Below are 19,635 nucleotides of genomic sequence, written 5' to 3' on the forward strand. Positions count from 1 at the left end.
AGACACAGCTCAACTAGTTTCACCTCAAATTATTAAAAATGTAAAATTGTATTTTCTCATAATAAACAACCAAACTGTAACAAAACCAACAAACTAGCTAATATTAACTTCAAGTAAAGCGGGGGAAAAAATAATTTGAAAGCACAAAAATATAACTGTAGTCAGTGAGTGACGATTATTGACGATAACTAGATTCTTGCGAAAGTCATTCAATAATTTGCACTCTGGGTACAAAGGAGTTGTGTATGTGTAAATCAATTAAAATAAATAATGAAACGCTGGTAAAAGAAAACAGATGAGTGGTAGGAATGATGACAATTTCCATAGCAGAGTGCAAATTTGAGCAGCTTTGAATGTTGTAGCACTGGAGAACGGGTCAGGGCACAGATAATTACTACATAGTGCTCAACAAAAGACTGAATCAGTGCAGAGATTATAGTGCGACAAATATAAACACAGAGATGCGTAAACATTCATGCAGATGTTGTGCTGTAGGGAAAAATAATAAAGTAGTCTGGCAAAAAAACACTATTCCTGAGTCTGGTGGCTTTGGTTTTTGCAGTTTAACAAGATGAATTTTATTTGAGTTATTTTTCATATAATTGGTTCAAATGACTGATTTTAAAATATTTTCATAAAGCAAAATGGCATAAAATCAAAAATTTTTCATAATAAACAACTAAACACTAACAAAACCAACAAACTAGCTAATATTAATTTCAAGTAAAGTTGAAAATGAATTTACAAGCTAAAAAGATTACACCTGCAGTCAGTGACTGGCATTCTTACTGCAGACATGTTTAAATTCATTGTCTTTTCATTCACACACATTGTTTGACCTTCACATTGCCAATTAAAGGGACTGTAAGTTTGTCCTTTCTGGATGGGACCGGTTCTGAATGCAGCAGCTGGTCTAATAAGGGTCTTATGCTCTTCATCTGTTGTATTAAAATGCGTTTCGTTATATCTGTACATCACGCGTGGATGTCCTCTACACAACGCCTCGTGTCTGTTTGCCAGCTTTACCGTGTTGATGAGGCTACAGCGTGTTTGTTAAGCTCATGGTAGGTGACCTCTGGGAACGGCTGATCCGTGGACCCTTAATTACGGCATCTGAGAAATGCATTTTTACCTCTCCCTCTTATTGTGTGGTCTGTAAGATGGAAGTGTTTTTGGGTTTTGGGGGTCAAGCAAGAGCTTTTTTAAGGGAGAAAGAGTTTGTGTAAATATAATGTTTCTCCGAGGATGCTGGATAAGTTTTGGAGTATAAAATTTTATGACTAGTGTTAGTTCTGGTAGTGTATATATAGATGTATAGCGTTGAAACAGCTGATGCAGGAGATTGTTTGGCTGTGGATTTATCGGTGTGAGATGCTCTAAATTTCTTTCTCTTTGGCTGCCATAGTTTGCAGCACAGCATTTTTGAATTGTTGCTTAACTTGTAGTAATCTTTTATTATAGTTCTGTTTATGTCATAAATAGACTAGTAAATTACATTTTTCTAAAATAAAAATGTTTCTAAACAAACATATAAATACATTGTGTGTGAGATATTATATGATATGATATTATAATTGTATACTCTTATATAGATCACTTATCTGTCACACAATTTTCTACTTTAATTGTATGGCTAAAATCAAAAAAGCGAAATAACTACATAATATATAAACATTTTATATTATATTATTTCTATAGTAAACTTTTTAATTGTAAGAACTATACGTGTGTGTGTGTGTGTGTGTGTGCATTATTAATTACATTATTAAATAAATAGAATTTCTAATTTTCTATTTAAAATAACAGTTACAATTACTTAAGTTATTGTTTGTTATTTAAAAAAATTATATAATCATATCTATACCATAATTGTATTGTTTTATGCCTAAAATAAAAATGTGAAATGGCTACATAATAGTATATATAATTTTATATGTAAATGTTTATATACATGTTTATATATATATATATATATATATATATATATATATATATATATATATATATATATACTGTGTGCGTGTGTGTGTGTGTGTGTGTGTGTGTGTGTGTGTATCTGAATGTGCATGAATGACTGATCTGTCAAGCACTATGTATATCATTGTTCTCAAACTCAATTCATATAGGGCCGCAGCTCTGCACAGTTTAGCTCCAACCAGCTCCAAATCACACCTGCTTGGAAGTTTCTAGTGATCCTGAACAGCTTGATTAGCTACATCAGGTGTGTTTGATTAGGGTTGGAGCTAAACTGTGCAGAGCTGTGGCCCTCCAGGAATTTGAGACCAATGATGTATATTAACAACAACAACGTTTATTTATAGAGCACATTTAAACACAACCGAGGTTGACCAAAGTGCTTTACAAAGAATAAAACACAAATAAATAAGAGAAACACGGACATCAACAGACAAATAAAATCAACAGAGTACAGTAAAAAAAACCAGGAAACATACTAAGGAATGTTATAAGCCAAGGTGAAAAAATATGTCTTTAAATGGGATTTAAAAATACTAATAGATGAGGCATATCTGATAAAGGGAGGAAAGCTATTCCAAAGCTTCGGTCCCACAGTAGAGAAGGTGCGATCACCACAATTTTTAAGTTTAACTTTAGGTACTATGAGTAGGCCAAGGTCACACGATCTCAAGGTTCTAGACGGGGTATACGGAAGCAACAAATCGGTTAAGTATTGAGGAGCCAGATTATTGAGGGCTTTGTAAACAAATAATAAATTTTTTAAATCAATCCTATACTTGACAGGAAGCCAGTGTAGGGATATTAAAATAGGCGTAATATGTTCATATTTTCGCTTCCCTTCAAGCAGTCTAGCGGCTGCATTCTGAACTAATTGAAGACTGAGAAATACCAGAATACAAAGAGTTACAATAATCAAGCCGAGATGTTATAAAGGCATGGATAGCTATTTCAAGATTTTCCTAGATAGGAAGGGCTTAACTTTACTGAGAAGGCGAAGTTGATAAAAACATGACTTAACTACAGCTGAAATCTGTTTATCAAACTTTAAACTGGAGTCAAATAAAATGCCCAAGTTCCTGGCACTCTATCTATTATGTGGAGTAAGGAAACTAAGGTCAAAATTAAAATCAGCATTTTCCCTAGGACCAAACAAAATTATTTCTGATTTGGTTTCGTTCAGGTGTAAAAAATATCTTGAAAGCCATAGCTTAAGTTCATTTAGGCAATCTAACAATGGTTGAAGAGAATACTTATTATTACGCTGCAGGGGAAGATAAATCTGAGTATCATCAGCATATAGATGAAAGGAGACACCATATTTTTTTAAAAATGGAGGCCAAGGGGAGCAAATACATTGAAAACAACACAGGCCCAAGGATCGAACCTTGCGGAACACCACAACCAAGAGGAATGTCAGTTGAAACGCAGTGCCCTATTTGAACAGTAAAACACCTATTAGACAAATAAGAACGAAACCACTATAAAATCATACCACGAAGTCCTACACAAGACTCCAGGCTTATTTAAAGAAAGTTCTAGAAGTTATTGAGTGTTTTGCATTTGCTGTGTCATGATGTGAGAGTGACATTGATTGACAGCGCTGCTGGTGAGCTGTAATATCGCTCTCCCTCCGTAACATTTATCATTACAGGAAGCTTAATTAGCTTATGTATGTATTTAACCTTAAAGAGCAGCACTGCAGGGACACGATTCACCAAGACTAATGACCACAGAGAGATCGCACACATTTTCAAACTGGCTTTTTTCCCACCGGGACCCCGGCGCCTCCCTCCCCTCTTTTTCTCTCACATAACGTTTTGTTTTTTTCCTCCTCCTCACTTTGATGCTCTGCCTCTCCGTTTGCCACTTCTCCTTCTGTCCCTTCTCAATCTGTTTTCTTGTTCCCACAATACAATCTTTCTTCTTTTTCACTTTCTCACACTCTCGCTCTCTTCCTCCTCCTCTTCTCGTCTCGGTGGGGTGACTCTTTCATTAACGAGCTGCGGGCAGAGGTAATTAATTGTGGGATGAGTGACAGAGACGCCATTAGCTCAGCAGGAAGCGCTCTGGCTGCTGTGGTCCTTCAAGCCGGACGCCGTAGCCGCACAGGAAGTGACACGGCGGGCGTCTGTCAGCAGCCAGCCATTACGCCGCGCCCCTCGCATCTTCAGTCTCCATTCACAGCAGACAGTGCCCTTGTCCTCGCTTCTCAAGCCAGCCATTGGCGATAAGCTATCTTGTTTTTACATTAGCAAACACTTTACTGCTAAAATAGAGATGGCCGAGGCTGACATCGAGAGTGCATGAAGATTTTCTGATAAGAGACTTTTAAAGCTGAAGTGTCTAGCGCTGATCTTGTGCTTTTTTTGTGTTTTTGGCTGTTTGTGCCAAACAAATGTCTTTCAGATGCTGCAATAAGTGCTCCATTTGTACATTAAGCGGTTTATTCTTTGTGTCTCGCACGGTTAGTGTTGGATCAATACTAACATTTTGGCTTGAGTATCATAGCAGCCTTTGGGATCTTGATATCAATGCAACAAGTAAATAGCGTCCGGCGACAGATCGAATAAAACGAGCTGTCAAAGATTGAAGAATTCTTAAATGTAATGTTTGTGTGTTTTTATATATAATATATCTGAATAAACTGTTTATGTAAATTACAGAATGACAGTTATAATGTTTAAGTCACTAAATATGTTAAAAATATTTAACAAGTCTCGCGTATCAATGCTCTACATACACACGCGCAAGTGTTTGTATGTGTATATGTATGTGTGTGTGTATATATATATGCGTACACAGATATAAATGTCATAAAATTATTTTTAAAATCACTTATCTATATCACATATATTTTTAATTTAATTTTATGAAATAAAATTAAAAAAAAATGTTGAAATATCAACATAATATAGAGAATGTTTATATAATATTATTACAAAAAAAGTATGTATGTGTATATACAGTGTATATATATATATATATAAAGGGTGGCACGGTACATGTATTCGAACCGAACCGTCACGGTACAGACATCTCGGTACGGTGCATGAGGCCTTACAATGAATACAGGCAATTCACCCCCAATCCAGAAGGGGGCGCCTGCAGTAATGCAACGCTGTTTGATAACCGCCAGCAGAAGAACAGCTAATGCCATGTAGCGCCATACGTATCCCTTCTAGCCTTAACCATGAGTTGCTCACTTGAAAACAAAGCCCACTAGACAGTGACCATGTGCTGATTCTGAACGTGTCTCTCACATAGACTGGCAAAGGAGTATACTTTAAAGGCTTGTGCACTCAATTGTTTGCGAAATGGAGCTTTGTTCTCGTGTATCCTACCTCTCTCACTCGACACAAATCCAAATATTCCATAATATTTCCATATTTGCGATGTAACGTATCTGAATGCTAAACTATTATTTATGTAAATTATAGGCCTTGTACTTTAGTCACGTTCCAATGGTGACACAGAGGCGGGCACGCTGATGTTTGGCTCACTGTATTTTGTATTTTGTCTCTGAAATGGTTTTCGAAACTGTCCTGGAGCAGCCCAGCACCGTCTCCCTCATCTAACACACCCGATTCAACTCGTCAGCTCATTAGAAGAGACTGAAATGGGTCCGAAAAGGTGATGAGAGTTGAGAGAAAATATGATGCGTGTCAGATCTTAAAGTAATAGAAGCCAAAACAAACTAATAACCAGCTGCTGTGATGTCTGTTCATCAAGAACAAAAGAAAAAAGAGGAAATCAATAACTTTCATAGTTTTAAGGATTCATCTGTATTTAGATTGGAATTTGGTGTTTGATAACTTTATTTAATTTCTGTATATTTCTGCTGAGGGGCACAGGTAGCTAAATATGACATTTATTATAATGGATTATGTGAAGATTGTTTTAAGTTCACTTAAATTCGAAGTTATTTTTAAAGTCCAATAAAGGTTATAATTGATAGCTCTTAATTATAATGTAAAGTCGAATGCTATAGTCAATGGTTAAATATTAGGGGGAAACATTTTTATAGATAAATCAGTATTAATTAGTATCAGTGATACTGGCCTTCAGTCATAAAAAATAAAAGATGCCATTAAACAAATATTAAAAATATACTGTCTTTAAATTGTTTGTACATTAATTTGAAGATTGAATGTGAATTTTTTATATTTAAAAACTGCAATGTTAGGTTGGATTTCAGAACATTTCAGAAAAATGTGCGATTAATTAGTTAATTTCTAATGAATTAAGTTAATTGCTCTTTTATATATATATATATATATAAAATACTAGGATTTAAAAAGAAAATCTCTCTCTCTCTCTCTCTCTCTCTCTCTCTCGGACACACTCGCTCTCTCTCTCCACTTCACTTTTGTCTAGCCCGGGCGCCTCATAATAATCACACAATCCCTGCGTCCCAATGTGCATACTATCCACCCTATCTGCCCTAAATATTACTGAAAATTACTAACATCACACAGAATATAGGATGAATAGTGTGCACATTGGGACGCAGGCAATGATGACCTTCCGCGCTGCGATGACGGCAAGAAGTTGGGGTCAAACCTTATCAAACGATTAATTTAACGCGTTAAAATGTTTAGATTAATCGCATGCGTTAACATTGACAATAAGTTTTTGTTAACAATATATATATATGTACTGTGTAAATTTATTATGTATATATAAATACACACTCATACAGTATATATTTTTTAAATATTTACGTGTTTACATGTATATATTTATATTTATTTGACCCTCTAACTCTAGCACTCTCTAATTTTTTTTATCTATCTTCTTTTTATAAAAAAAAAAAACACACATTTGACCCTCTATCAATTGCATATTTATTCTCTAACTGCTAGCTTTTCTTGTAAAACTAACATTAGCTTTATTTTTTCTATTCTATCTACTTGTTTCTTATAAAAAATAAAAAATAAACTTTTTATGTGTACTGCGTTAGGCTAACTGAGACTTGTAATAGCACTTGTAGTTGTTGCTCTTTTGTTGGTTTTGATTGCTTCTAATGTCCTCATTTGTAAAGCGTCTGCTAAATGACTAAATAATAATAATAATAAATAATTTATAGTATATATAAATATATTTAATATACAAATATAAAATTGTTCTTAAATATATACATGTATGTGTACATAATAAATATACACAGTACACACACATATATTATGTAAACAAAAACTTTTATTTTGGATGCGATTAATCGTTTGACAGCTCTAATAAATATATATATATATATATATATATATATATATATATATATATATATATATTTCTTTATATATATATATTTCTTTATATATTTTATGATGATGATAATTTGTTGTATTATGCAGTATACATTTATAATTGAATATTTTTTCTGTCAATTTTTTTTTTCTTTTTGGAAAATTATACATGTACATTTCTATGAACATATTTCTTAGGACAGGTTTTTAAACTTGTCTTTTAAAGTTCATCTTTATTTGGATTTTTTTTTATTTGTGCTTGACCGAAATGCCATTATATTGTTTGAATTATTTACCATATTCAGGTATTATGGTACTTTCTGATTACCATATTTATGTACCATGGTGTTATTTGATTACTATGCTTGAGGACCACAGCTAGGCCACAGCTCCAAATCTCATTGTTGAATGTGTCTTTCATCAGTGCTGTCGTGTTGATGATTAGTTCAGCCTCTGCAGTGAACTGACATTTCTATATGGACTATAATATGTAGTTATTTGTAATTTCTTTCAAGTCAGGCTTCATAAAGCACCTTCAGAATATAATCCAGCTCCAATCAACCAATCAAAGCTTTAGAAACTTCAACACGCGCCTCAGATTATACAAGCCATTTAAAAAATCAGCTTTAGCTGAAGAATAAGGTCAAAAAATATCATGTAACGTTTAATTGGAACAGCTCCCAAGTGATCCGGAGACTGAATTTATTTTTCTCGGCTCTGAGGGAAGGGAGCATATTTCATGGATTATGGTTTATGAAGACTGAAAATGGGATTAACAGGGTAGAAGGAATGGAAAAACGGAGTGAGTGACTGAGCAACTGACTGCTCGGGAAATTATATATGTAAGCAACAATTAGTTTTTTCCTCTAGCCGACCTGCAGTGAAAAATTCTTCCTGGATTTCTTGTGCATTTTGTGTGTGCGTGTGTTTGTGCGTGTGTATGTTTGTGTGTGTGCATGCATTTTCTAAATGTGTGGTATGAATTTCTCTCCCTCGGCCGCTCCGGCTTTTTATGTTTCAACGGAGAAAAGTGCTTAGCTGTGTGATAAGCGAGATATGCACAATAAGGTTAATGGAGAGACTGTCAACAGGCAGTAAGCTGCCAGGCCTCTCCTAATGGGGTGCTAATCAGTGCAAGGGAAAAGCCCTACTGGGGAAACAAGCAGCTGCTCGGGTGGCTGGATACAGTTACCGCTGCCGTGTAGATGCATAAAAACACGGGCGGCGGCATTATGATGTCACACAGGAAGGCATTGAACCTTACGTGAAAGCCAAATAGGATAATTCATCGTTTAAGCCGCTGTAAATGCAAACATTGGGTGTTTTTATTGGACGGTATTTCATTTTTGTAATGCATGAATATGGCCTCCTGTTTGGTAATGCAATAAGCCACGAGAGACTTTGAGGTACAGTGTTTACCACGTTTAAAGTTGCACTTAACAGGGTTGTTTTAGTGTCATTGAAATAGCCTACCATTATAGGTTTTAACAATTTTAAATCAGCTTGCATTTCTATTTTTATTCATTTTAATTTTAGTTTGAGTTTTTGTCATTTTCAGGGTGTTTTAAGTCTATAGTTTTTTATTCAAATTTATTTCAGTTTTATTTTGGTACATTAAGTTAAACTGAATTAAAATTAGAAAGGCTGCTTTAGCAATTAGCTGAAATAAAACTTTTAAAAATATTTTATTTCATAAAATAAATAGTTAATTTTTATTTCAAGCAACAAAAATGTTTTTAATTTTAATTTCGGTTTTCATAAACTATAATAACCATGGTATTCACACAATTTATTTATTTTATTAAAGTTGGTTTTTAATATACTTTCATATTGCAAAAATCTGTTTGACCAGTATGAGCTGTACATCACAGATTTGTCGATATAACACTGCAAAACAGATTTTTTTTGTGAATGTCTACAAACTGTGTAAGATTGTAAATTTCTTGTTTTAAGCAAAAATCTCACTGAATTCTAATAAATGAATGTTTAAAACAAGAAAAAGACTGTTTGCCAGTGCATTAAGAAAAATTCATTCTTAATTCTTTAAGATCTATTCTTTGAAAACAAGGCTCAGGATTGAAAACGGTAAAACTCAACTGTTTAACTCTTGGGGACTTGGAAAATGAGCCTATTTCCAAAAAAAGTGGAGTGTTCCTTTAAATAAAGAATTTATATATAGTTTTTTTTTATTTATTTTTTTATTAAAGTTTTTTGCGTTGAAATCTAGAAACCTCAAGCTCCGTTGTTTGCAATGTCTTGGAAAAGTAGATAGTATGTTTTAACTTTTTGAATGTATTATTTTTTATCACTTATTTATTAATTACCATTTACATTTATTTTTCAAACAGCAGGTGTGACATCATATCCTGTTGTTAATATCTGTTTAAGGTCATGCAAATAATTTTGTATGCTTACAGCGTAGCTATTGGGTTTTAGCCACAACATGATGCAAAGACACGGCTGTTCAGTAATGAAACATATTAATCATAATAACCTCAATAAACAATTCTTCTGTGCGTAATATAGTTCATTAGCCTAACCGTAGGCTGTTTACAGATGCCACCATGGCAACATGGCACTTTAATATATAATTAAATTGATGTAGCTTCAAACAAGGCTCGTCCAATCAGAAGAACAGCTACACATTATATATGCAGTGCTCCCGGCGTGATGAGTTATGTACTGGTAAACGCTGACATTACCTCGCCGCTCTTTAGTTAACAAGCTCTTCAGCTTATCTGTAACCTTTGAGCCACGTTTAGCAAACACTCCATCCCTCGCTTGTTTATTTCATAATTAAGTAGTGATTGGAGCTTGTTAATGAGAACAAGCAAACTGACATTAAGAGGGACGGGGCAGGATGTCTTCAGGGGGAAGTTGCCTTCAATTTGAGCAGAGTATACACAGCAACGGATGTTGTTAGCAGGTTTGTTAAGAGAAAAGATGGTGGAGGTTTCTAATTGACAGCGGAAAACAATCAGCCAAACTGTAATGAGATTTAAGGACAGTTTTGTTTGTAATATTAACGATGGATGGAGATAGATAGATCAATTTGTTTTCAGATGATAGCGTATGGTTGGAGGAATTATCAGGAGAAATTTAAAAACTATTTTGCAAATGGTGGTTTTGGATCAGACTAATGATGTCATGTGCTAAAACTTTGGCGTGCACGCACACGATGGAGTAGCTGCATCCCGATTCTAAACGGCAAAAACTTGATGAAAAGCCCATTATAGTCCATTAACAGAATCACCTGTGCTAAATATCTCTGACTGCAGTCTGTTAGCGCTCCTCCATGGGTTGTAATTTGTCCCCCTCGTTTTCATCACCTTGAATCAGCCTCTCGTGGAGGTACTTTGAAACTTTGAAAGAGACAGGATTTAACTGTTGTGTAATCCACTCCAGCAGCAGCGGGTCAGGGAACTCAGAGCAGTGGTGCAAATTCAGTAATTCAGTCTCGTTCTCTCTTCGTTTTTGTCAAATTTCCTTTATTTCTGCCAGTGTCTGTCTGTTATTCTATCCATCTATTATCTATCTGTCTATCTATCCGTCTGTCTGTCTGTCTATCTGTCTGTCTGACTGTCTATCTGTCTGTCTGTCTGTCATTCTATATCATCTTATCTGTCTGTCTGTCTATCCGTCATTCTATATCATCTTATCTGTCTGTCTGTCTGTCTGTCTGTCTGTTATTCTATCCATCTGTTATCTGTCTGTCTATCTATCCGTCTGTCTGTCTGTCTGTCTGTCTGTCTATCTGTCTGTCTGACTGTCTATCTGTCTGTCTATCTGTCTGTCTGTCATTCTATATCATCTTATCTGTCTGTCTGTCTATCCGTCATTCTATATCATCTTATCTGTCTGTCTGTCTGTCTGTTATTCTATCCATCTGTTATCTGTCTGTCTATCTATCCGTCTGTCTGTCTGTCTGTCTGTCTGTGTTATTCTATCCATCTGTTATCTGTCTGTCTATCTATCCGTCTGTCTGTCTGACTGTCTATCTGTCTGTCTGTCTGTCTGTCTGTCTGTTATTCTATCCATCTGTTATCTGTCTGTCTATCTATCCGTCTGTCTATCTGTCTATCTGTCTGTCTGTCTGTCTGTCTGTCATTCTATATCATCTTATCTGTCTGTCTGTCTATCCGTCATTCTATATCATCTTATCTGTCTGTCTGTCTATCTGTCTGTCTGTCTGTCTATCTGTCTATCTGTCTGTCTGTCTGTCTGTCTGTCTGTCATTCTATATCATCTTATCTGTCTGTCTGTCGTTCTCTCTGTCTGTTTTGTTCTATCTATCTGTCCATCTGTTATCTCTGTCTGTGGTCTATCCATCTGTCTGTCATTCTCTCTGTCTATCTTTTGTTCTATCTATCTGTCCCTCTGTTATGTCTGTCTGTCTGTTTGTGTGTCTATCTGTCTGCCGTTACATTGTTCTGTCTATCATTACGTTGTTCTGTTATTCAGTCATCATTCTTTCTGGCTATTGTTCATTAAATCTAGCTATTGTTAGTTCTAATGTTGTCATTCTTATTCTGTCTATCATTCTGTCTGTCTGTTCTGTATATGTAGGAAACATTAAACATTTGTCTTTTTAAACTGCTTTTTTTTTTTTTAAATTGTTATGTGGATCTCTTTGAGCTTCAGTTCAATTTAATTTTACTTCCTTGCATTTAAATTTGAATTTCAATTCTGTCATCATGTATGCTACCTCAATTGAAATTTTCTAATTTAGTAATTGGGTTATAGTCATTCTCAGTTTAATGATGCAGTGTTGAATATTATAAGAATGTGTTTTTTTACTTATTTAATGTTTTTGCTTTCAGTGAGCGTTCAAAGTATTGTTTGAAGCTTGAAGCATCACATCCTTCACATCCTTAGCTGAATCTGAATTTGTGTATTTTCACAGAATGTACTACATACATTTGATGAAGAACTTACCTTTGAGCTGGTCAAAGTATGTTCTATTAATATCCAAGTGTGTGTCATGAATACAGTCCAGCCAAGTGTCCAGAAAGCACACATCTGATGTATACTTTTAAATCTTGGTAAAGGTAATCTGAGGGGTTTTCCTGTATTGAGTTGTGTACTGCTCATTCAGAGATACAGTACTGCATAAAAGTGTTTGACATACTACTTTTGAAATACTATACACTAAGGAAATAAACATAGCAGGGAGAGTATGTATATTTTGCGGTTCTGAGCCACGGATCACACATGCAGCATTTTAGCAGAAAATTGCAACAGCTGAAACCCTTTTCAGTGACTGAGCTTTGTGTTTTCTCATTAAATACACCCATCCTGAGTTTGGCCTTATCAGAGTCGCTTTCTGATGCCCGTGGACGGTGTATTTGTTTACGGGCCAGTCGTCTGGAGTAATTTATCATTAGTTCACTGTTGTCATCTTCGGCAGAACTAAAGGTGATTCATCGTGCTCATTTTGCAGTGTGAAGGCATGCTATCCTTCCTCTCGCTGCAGTCGCCACCTGTGTGCCCCTCGTGCCTCCACGGGGAGTAAATCCTTCCTTACAAACACCCAATATGAAAATGAGATTTATTGTCGCGCTGATATGCAAACTTGTGCAGATTGATGGTGGTCCGGGTTAAATAGTTGCATCATTGTTAAGCATGCTGCTTTTTTGGCTTGGGCTGCCGGTGAGCTGGGTGGCTAGTCGCTCTGATTTATGTTTCCTCTGCCTGCAAGTTTCCTCTGCCTGCCACCCTGATTATTGTTCAGTGTTAAATAGATTACAGATCGTCCGAAATATCCTCAGATGCACAACTTGGAAGGAGAAGAGCTGGTTTGCAACCTGCACCCGTCGATAAGTGATAATCATCAATCAATTAATGCAGTTTGTATAAACAGGAACCTTGTTTCTCTCTCCAGATTGTGCTCTGCATGTGTCGTCGTTTCTGACCTGCTAATATATCTCAGGATATGAGAGTCGTTTTCCATCGGTGTGATCAGAAGTCACGTCAATATGAGTGTCTTTGATAAATGCCGCAATCGGTTACGGGTAGAGTAGACCGTAATGACTCTTCTAGCGCGACTTGACACGCAGGACTAAGGAAGATATTCATTTACCGCTTCATCAGTGTGATCTGCCGAGAGAACCCGCGCTTCGTAAAACTGGAGATGGATGCAAGTGCTGTGTAATAGGGTTTTTAGCCTCAGATTGCTGGATTTTAAGTTATTCCCGCCCTAATGGCCTCGATTTCCTTTCTTGGTGCATTTGTGTGAGACCGAATGCCAGGTTTGTAGGCAAAGTTTCAGCCAAATAGATGTTATTTATTGTCCTTCAGCTCAATAAACTGGAATCAGTGTCATCTTTGGAATGAAAGTGGAATCGGTTACGATATTTATGAGTCGGGATTGTTTGTGCTTTGCTCCGAGACTGAATTATAACATTGTCTTTTTTGTCATTTTCAGGGTTGCCCGCAGATTCTGCCTAGCAGCGACATCCTGGTACCGGCGGGGATCGTTCGGCCAATCACGCTGCGAGCTCGGAATTTGCCCCAGCCTCAGTCGGGACAAAAGAACTATGAGTGCGTCTTTAAAATCCAGGGCAAAGTCCAGCGTATTCCCGCGGTCCGTTTCAACAGCTCCTGCATCCAGTGCCAGAACACTTCGGTAAGTGTATTTCTAAGACAACAACTCTTTCACATATGAAAGTTGACATCCTTTAGCAATGGCAGAATTTCTTAAAGGAATATTTTACATAAAAATAATAATGTTATTATTTATTCACCCTGATGTCAAGCACTATAAAACACCATGAATATCAATTTAATGTCATGATGTTTGGTTATTAGAGACTCAAGAGACAATGGCATTTATTAATATCCGGGTTTCCATTCATATACACTAATGTTCAAATGTTTGGGGTCAGTATAGTTGTTGTTTTTTTTAATTCTTCAAAGAATCCTGAATTTTAATCATTAATCTCGGTATTCAGGGAAATATTCACACACACAAAAGTTTCAGCATTAATAATAAGAATTGTTTCTTGAGCAGCAAATCAGCATATTAGAATGATTTCTGAAGGAAATCTGAAATTTGAAAATAACCCGTTTATTTATTATCAACACACAATGACTTCAATTTCAGTCTGTTTGTTACACAGACTTGCAGTGCAGAAGTCATATTTATGGTGTTTTATTTTTTATTTTTATTACTATTTTTTTTTTTTTTAGAATTAGATGGGAATTTTCTTTATGAAGATTATTTACTTTCAGTGGTAAGCAGAAAAAAGAACAAAATTACAGTATACGGGTTTGGAATGACATGAGGGTGAGAAAATAATGACGGAACTGTTATTTTTGAGCGAACTATTGCTTTCAATATATGGCAAGCATGTCATTTATTAATCAGCGTATTTTTCCAAGCGTAGCCTCACCCCAGATGGCATTTGAATAATTGTCATACGAACAGATGCATTGTTTTCTCTCATTATATTTGGCTTTGTGACATTATTTTTCCATTTAAAAAATTAGTATGAGCTGCAAATCGTCGCTTGTAGGGCAAAGAGGTGGTGATAAATTTGTCTGAAATATGCTGAGAAAGCCAAGGTGACTTCTCGCTGAATCACTGATCATAAAAAAATACGAATCTTTATCCGGGTAAATCGGCAAAGACATCAATTTATAACGCTGAAAGTGTTGTTTTCTCAATCCCAGTGAAAAATGGAGCATGTCAAGATGTTGACATTGAGAATCTCTCTCTCTCTCTCTGTCCTCCTGTTCGCTTTCATATGCGGGCGGTACAGGTGCTTGCCGTCTGCGACCCATCTGGTTGTCACGATAACCTCAGGGAATTTTGTAAGATAATTAGCTAGGCGCTGGACGTGCCTCGTAATTTGGCACGACAGTGTGACCCGGTTAAAAGGAATGCGGTGAACCCCATTTGCCACGGTTGAGGTGGAGTGTGTGCCCTTTGACCTCTGTACCCTGACAGGGTCAAAGGTCAATCCACTAGCCCGAACCCTGCGACAAGACAATTGATATCCCGTCGCAATTTAATAATGAGGATCACGTCTGTAGTGCTCGCCCCAGTGCTGGATTGATTGTAGTCCTTTCCAGGAATGAGACATGCTGCTGTTCTCGCACTGTTCGAAGGTCCCCTCGCTGGACACCGGTCGGTGCAACTGTTGTCCTTCCATCTGTTTTGACTCATCTCCTCCTGTTCATCAGTCTCCCTGTCTCTGACCCGCGCTCCCGTCTCTGACAGCGCTATGCATTTAAATTGGAATTGTAACGTAGTGACTTGTGCAGTCTAAAGGCAGCCTTGGACCTGAAGGCATTTAGATGCAAAGTGAGTTTTGCAGCCGCCTGTCAGTGATGATGCTGGTGCATATTGACTATATGGAGGGCAACAGGTTTTCATATTTACTTATCGCAGATGAATATTGACATGGGGATTTCTGTGGGGGTCTTTTATTTGCAAAATCGTGCAAAACCAACCATTTCACAGCGCCTAACATCCTGTGTCATAAGGAGCTGTGATGCGACTTATCTGTCCACACTGACTGCAGAACTGTTACACAGCGTGACATATAGATTCCTTAATGACTGACAAAGTTTTTTGTATGTAAGAGCTTCAAGTTTTCCCACTTACAAAGAATGGAGAGATCTGTAATTTTCATCGTAGGTACACCTCAACTGTGAGAGACAGAATATAAAAAAAAATCCAGAAAATCACATTGTATGATTTTTAAATAATTAACTTCCATTTTATTGCATGAAATAAGTATTAGATCACCTACCAACCAGCAAGAATTCTGGCTCTCACAAACCTGTTAGTTTGTCTTTAAGAAGCCCTCCTATCCTCCACTCATTACCTGTATTAATTGCACCTGTTTGAACTCGTTATGGGAGAAGGTCATGTGGTCAGATGAGACCAAAATAGAACTTTTTGGTATAAACTCCACTTGCCGTGTTTGGAGGAAGAAGAAGGATGAGTACAATCCCAAGAACACCATCTCAACCGTGAAGCATGGGGGTGGAAACATCATGCTTTGGAGGTGCTTTTCTGCAAAGGGGACAGGACGACTGCACCGTATTGAGGGGAGGATGGATGTGGCCATGTATCGCAAGATTTTGGGCAACAACCTCCTTCCCTCAGTAAGAGCATTGAAGATGGGTCGTGGCTGGGTCTTCCAGCATGACAATGACCCCAAACACACAGCAAGGGCAACTAAGGAGTGGCTCCGTAAGAAGCATTTCAAGGTCCTGGAGTGGCCTAGCCAGTCTCCAGACCTGAACCCAATAGAAAATCTATGGAGGGAGCTGAAACTCCGTGTTGCCCAGCGACAGCCCCAAAACCTGAAAGATCTGGAGAAGACCTGTATGGAGGATTGGGCCAAAATCCCTGCTGCAGTGTGTGCAAACCTGGTCAAGAACTATAGGAAAAGTCTGACCTCTGTAATTGTAAACAAAGGTTTCTGTACCAAATATTAAGTAATTTTTTTCTATTGTATCAAATACTTAATGCATGCAATAAAATGGAAATTAATTATTCAAAAATCATACAATGTGATTTTCTGGATTTTCTTTTATATTCTGTAAAAATGAAATATTATTTATGTGCTTTTTGAAATAGAAAAACTGGATTTTTTTTTTTATCAAGAGGTGGTTAAAGTACTCCCTGCTGCAATCATGTAATAATATTTATTTGCTCACTGATGCTAATTTTCCCTCGCATTTGGCACTTTTTAGCACAAAAACAATAAAATGACTAAACACTAAATTAAAATGAAATTGGAAAATTAAAAAAATAAATTCAAAATATTAATACAAACTAACAGTAATCTAATGACACTGATTCATACCAGACATTTTATTTATTTAGTTATTTATTAGCAAATTGAAAATAAAGAAATGTTGTTTTTATTTATTTACTTTGACATTTTAAATGAAGCAATAAAGAGTTTGATGAACAATCTCCTTTGTATATTTCTTATGCTACACAAATCATTTGTTTTATGCCTTTTTTCCTCATTGTCAGCTTGTAATGGCTGTCTTTTTTTTTTCTCTCAGAAAATTAGTATTATGCTGGTCATGTTAGTTCAAACTAGTATAGATTTGTTAGTATTTGTCGCCTAGTTTAGCATAGTTTGCGTAGTTTGCATGCCCTGTATAAACATTGTGGATTGGCAGACAACTTCATTAATTTTGATGAGAGTGATCTAGCTTTATCACGTCCCGTTACACTTGTAGTGTTCTGTGGTCTGCATGGGACTGCATGATTATTTTGTGGAAAACAGAAATATTTTCACTTGTATTTGTCAGTTGTGCATGTTTCCATTCAACTATGAGACCTAATGTGTCTTTTTTCAGGTAGATGGCTAGTTCATGTTGACAGTTTAACTAACTTAAACCTGCTCAGAAAGGTTGGACTAGATGAATTCTTTGTTTCTACCTCACTGTGATGGGAAACCAAACCCTCACGTTCTCACAGTTTCTCCTCATCATCCCCCATCCCCCCTTTATCTTTAATCTCTTTGTCTCTCACCTCTTTGTGCTCATCTGTGTTGGTCTGGACATGCACAGATTAATTTATGGTCTGATTAGCAGTGACACAGTAAAGAAAAAGCACATCATCTCTCTCATGACATGCATCTTTCCTGAATAGCAATCGAACATCAGCGTAGACCTGATACAGATTACACTGACTCCCAGGAGAGTATGTCATCATCTGTCCACCACTCCCTTCCTCAGCACGTGTCCTCTCTCTCACATGCTGTCATGGGAGGCAGCGAGAATCAATCAATATGGCCGTCAAGGCAAATGGCACCATATAGTCTTCTGGGAGCCGACGGCAGGTGACTTTGAGGCCGTGGGGTCCATGCTAATGAAATTGTGAGTGCCTTCGGATGGGCGGCGGCGAATCGATCAACTTCTGTTTACACATCACCCGAGAACGTGTATGAAATGGTCAGCTATTTTTTTTTCTCGTACTCTACTCAAGAAAAGTAATCATAGCTCTGTTCGTTTACTGGTAGGTGAAGCAAATAGAAAAAAGATGAGGTTTTAAGGTCATTGTTCTCTCTCTTATGCTTTTTTAACTTCAGTTCAACCTCAAATTTGCGCTCAAGTCTTTTGTTTCTTTTCTGTTTTTATTTACGAATATCATAGGTGTGAATTGATTGCAGTGAATTATCAGTTAACTTCTGACTGTCAAATAAATAAATGTATTTATTGTGGATTTTAGTGGACAGTAAGTTTGATGCAATTTTTGTTTGTTTGTTTGTAATAGTTTATTTGTTGTTGTTGTTATTTGTTATAAAGATTTTAGTGGGTAATGTATGTTTCTAATTGATTATTTACTTTATTTTCAATTTTAACTCATTTTTTATAAAAAATGCACTTTTTTTATTGCATGACCCTTTTTGTAGCATGGAATTTTAGCAATTGTTAACATTAGCTTCCATGCCTGTGAGAATCGCAGTGGTTTTTATTGACCTCACAATGTTGAAGGCAAAGGCACACAAGCTACTGGTGTTGTATTACAGCTAGTTAATCAGCTCTTATCTCGATGTAAGTGGTCTCCCTTAGGGCACATCTCTCGCTTGCGCTGGAATTGAGGGGTCATTATTTTTGACAAAAATCAAGTTAACTGGCCCTGCATTCTCCCTAATTTCTTGACTGTTTCCCTTTCCTGCCTCACCCCAGATTTCGGACAGCTGCCTTTTCAGTATTTCACAATGCTGCTATTGTGTGGCTTTAACATCACGTACTCTGCAAAGAACTTTACTGTACTCTGATAGTAACATACTGGGAAAGCTGATGGTTGCAATAATATAACAACATGCTAATTGTTCTAGCTAATAAATTAAGTCATGGTGTCTGTGAGGAAAATGGTAGATGATCAGAGCCAGTGACCAAAAGGTCCAATTCATGACCTAGTTGAACACTGTGACCATGTTCAAACATTTAATGCTAAGTAACAGCGTACTAAAAGTTGATTGGACAAAGCTAACCAACTACTTGGTAATCACTAGTCATGATGATATCAACTAAACAGCCAAATCATGTGAAAGCAAAGCAAATATGGTATTTCGATAAGGTGTGCCTCAGGGAGATGTTATTAGTCCATTAATATTTCCAAAGATTTCATTATCAGTTATGAAAGGAACAACATTTTCTCTCAGGAAAAAATATAAGGTACTTAAATCTTTTGAAGCCACATTTACAGTTGTGTAAAACCACAGTTGTTTACTTATTTAACCATATGACAGCATGTCAGTCATATTTGACTGTTTCTTTTGTTCCAGGCTGACCATTTTTCTGTTGCGTGGCACTCAAGAATCACTAATGAACAGCTATAGCTTGAACATAGGTTTGATGCACCATCTGCTCATATAGTACATTGCTTGAAAGACAAAATATAAATGTTCTTGTCCCTGCCAGAACATAATAACCA

The 19,635-nt window shown here is 36.4% G+C and overlaps 1 protein-coding gene across 1 annotated transcript in view; it reads left to right on the forward strand.

The window, feature by feature from the left end:
- LOC306848996 (plexin A3-like) overlaps positions 1–19,635 on the forward strand; it is a 172,712-nt gene that overhangs the window by 115,120 nt on the left and 37,957 nt on the right. Inside the window, exon 10 of the mRNA XM_079383806.1 lies at positions 13,645–13,845. Coding sequence (XP_079239932.1) covers positions 13,645–13,845 — 201 coding nt within the window. The remainder of the gene's footprint in view (positions 1–13,644; positions 13,846–19,635) is intronic.

Source organism: Barbus barbus, assembly GCF_936440315.1.
Source record: "Barbus barbus genome assembly, chromosome: 29".
Classification (NCBI taxonomy): Eukaryota; Metazoa; Chordata; class Actinopteri; order Cypriniformes; family Cyprinidae; genus Barbus; species Barbus barbus.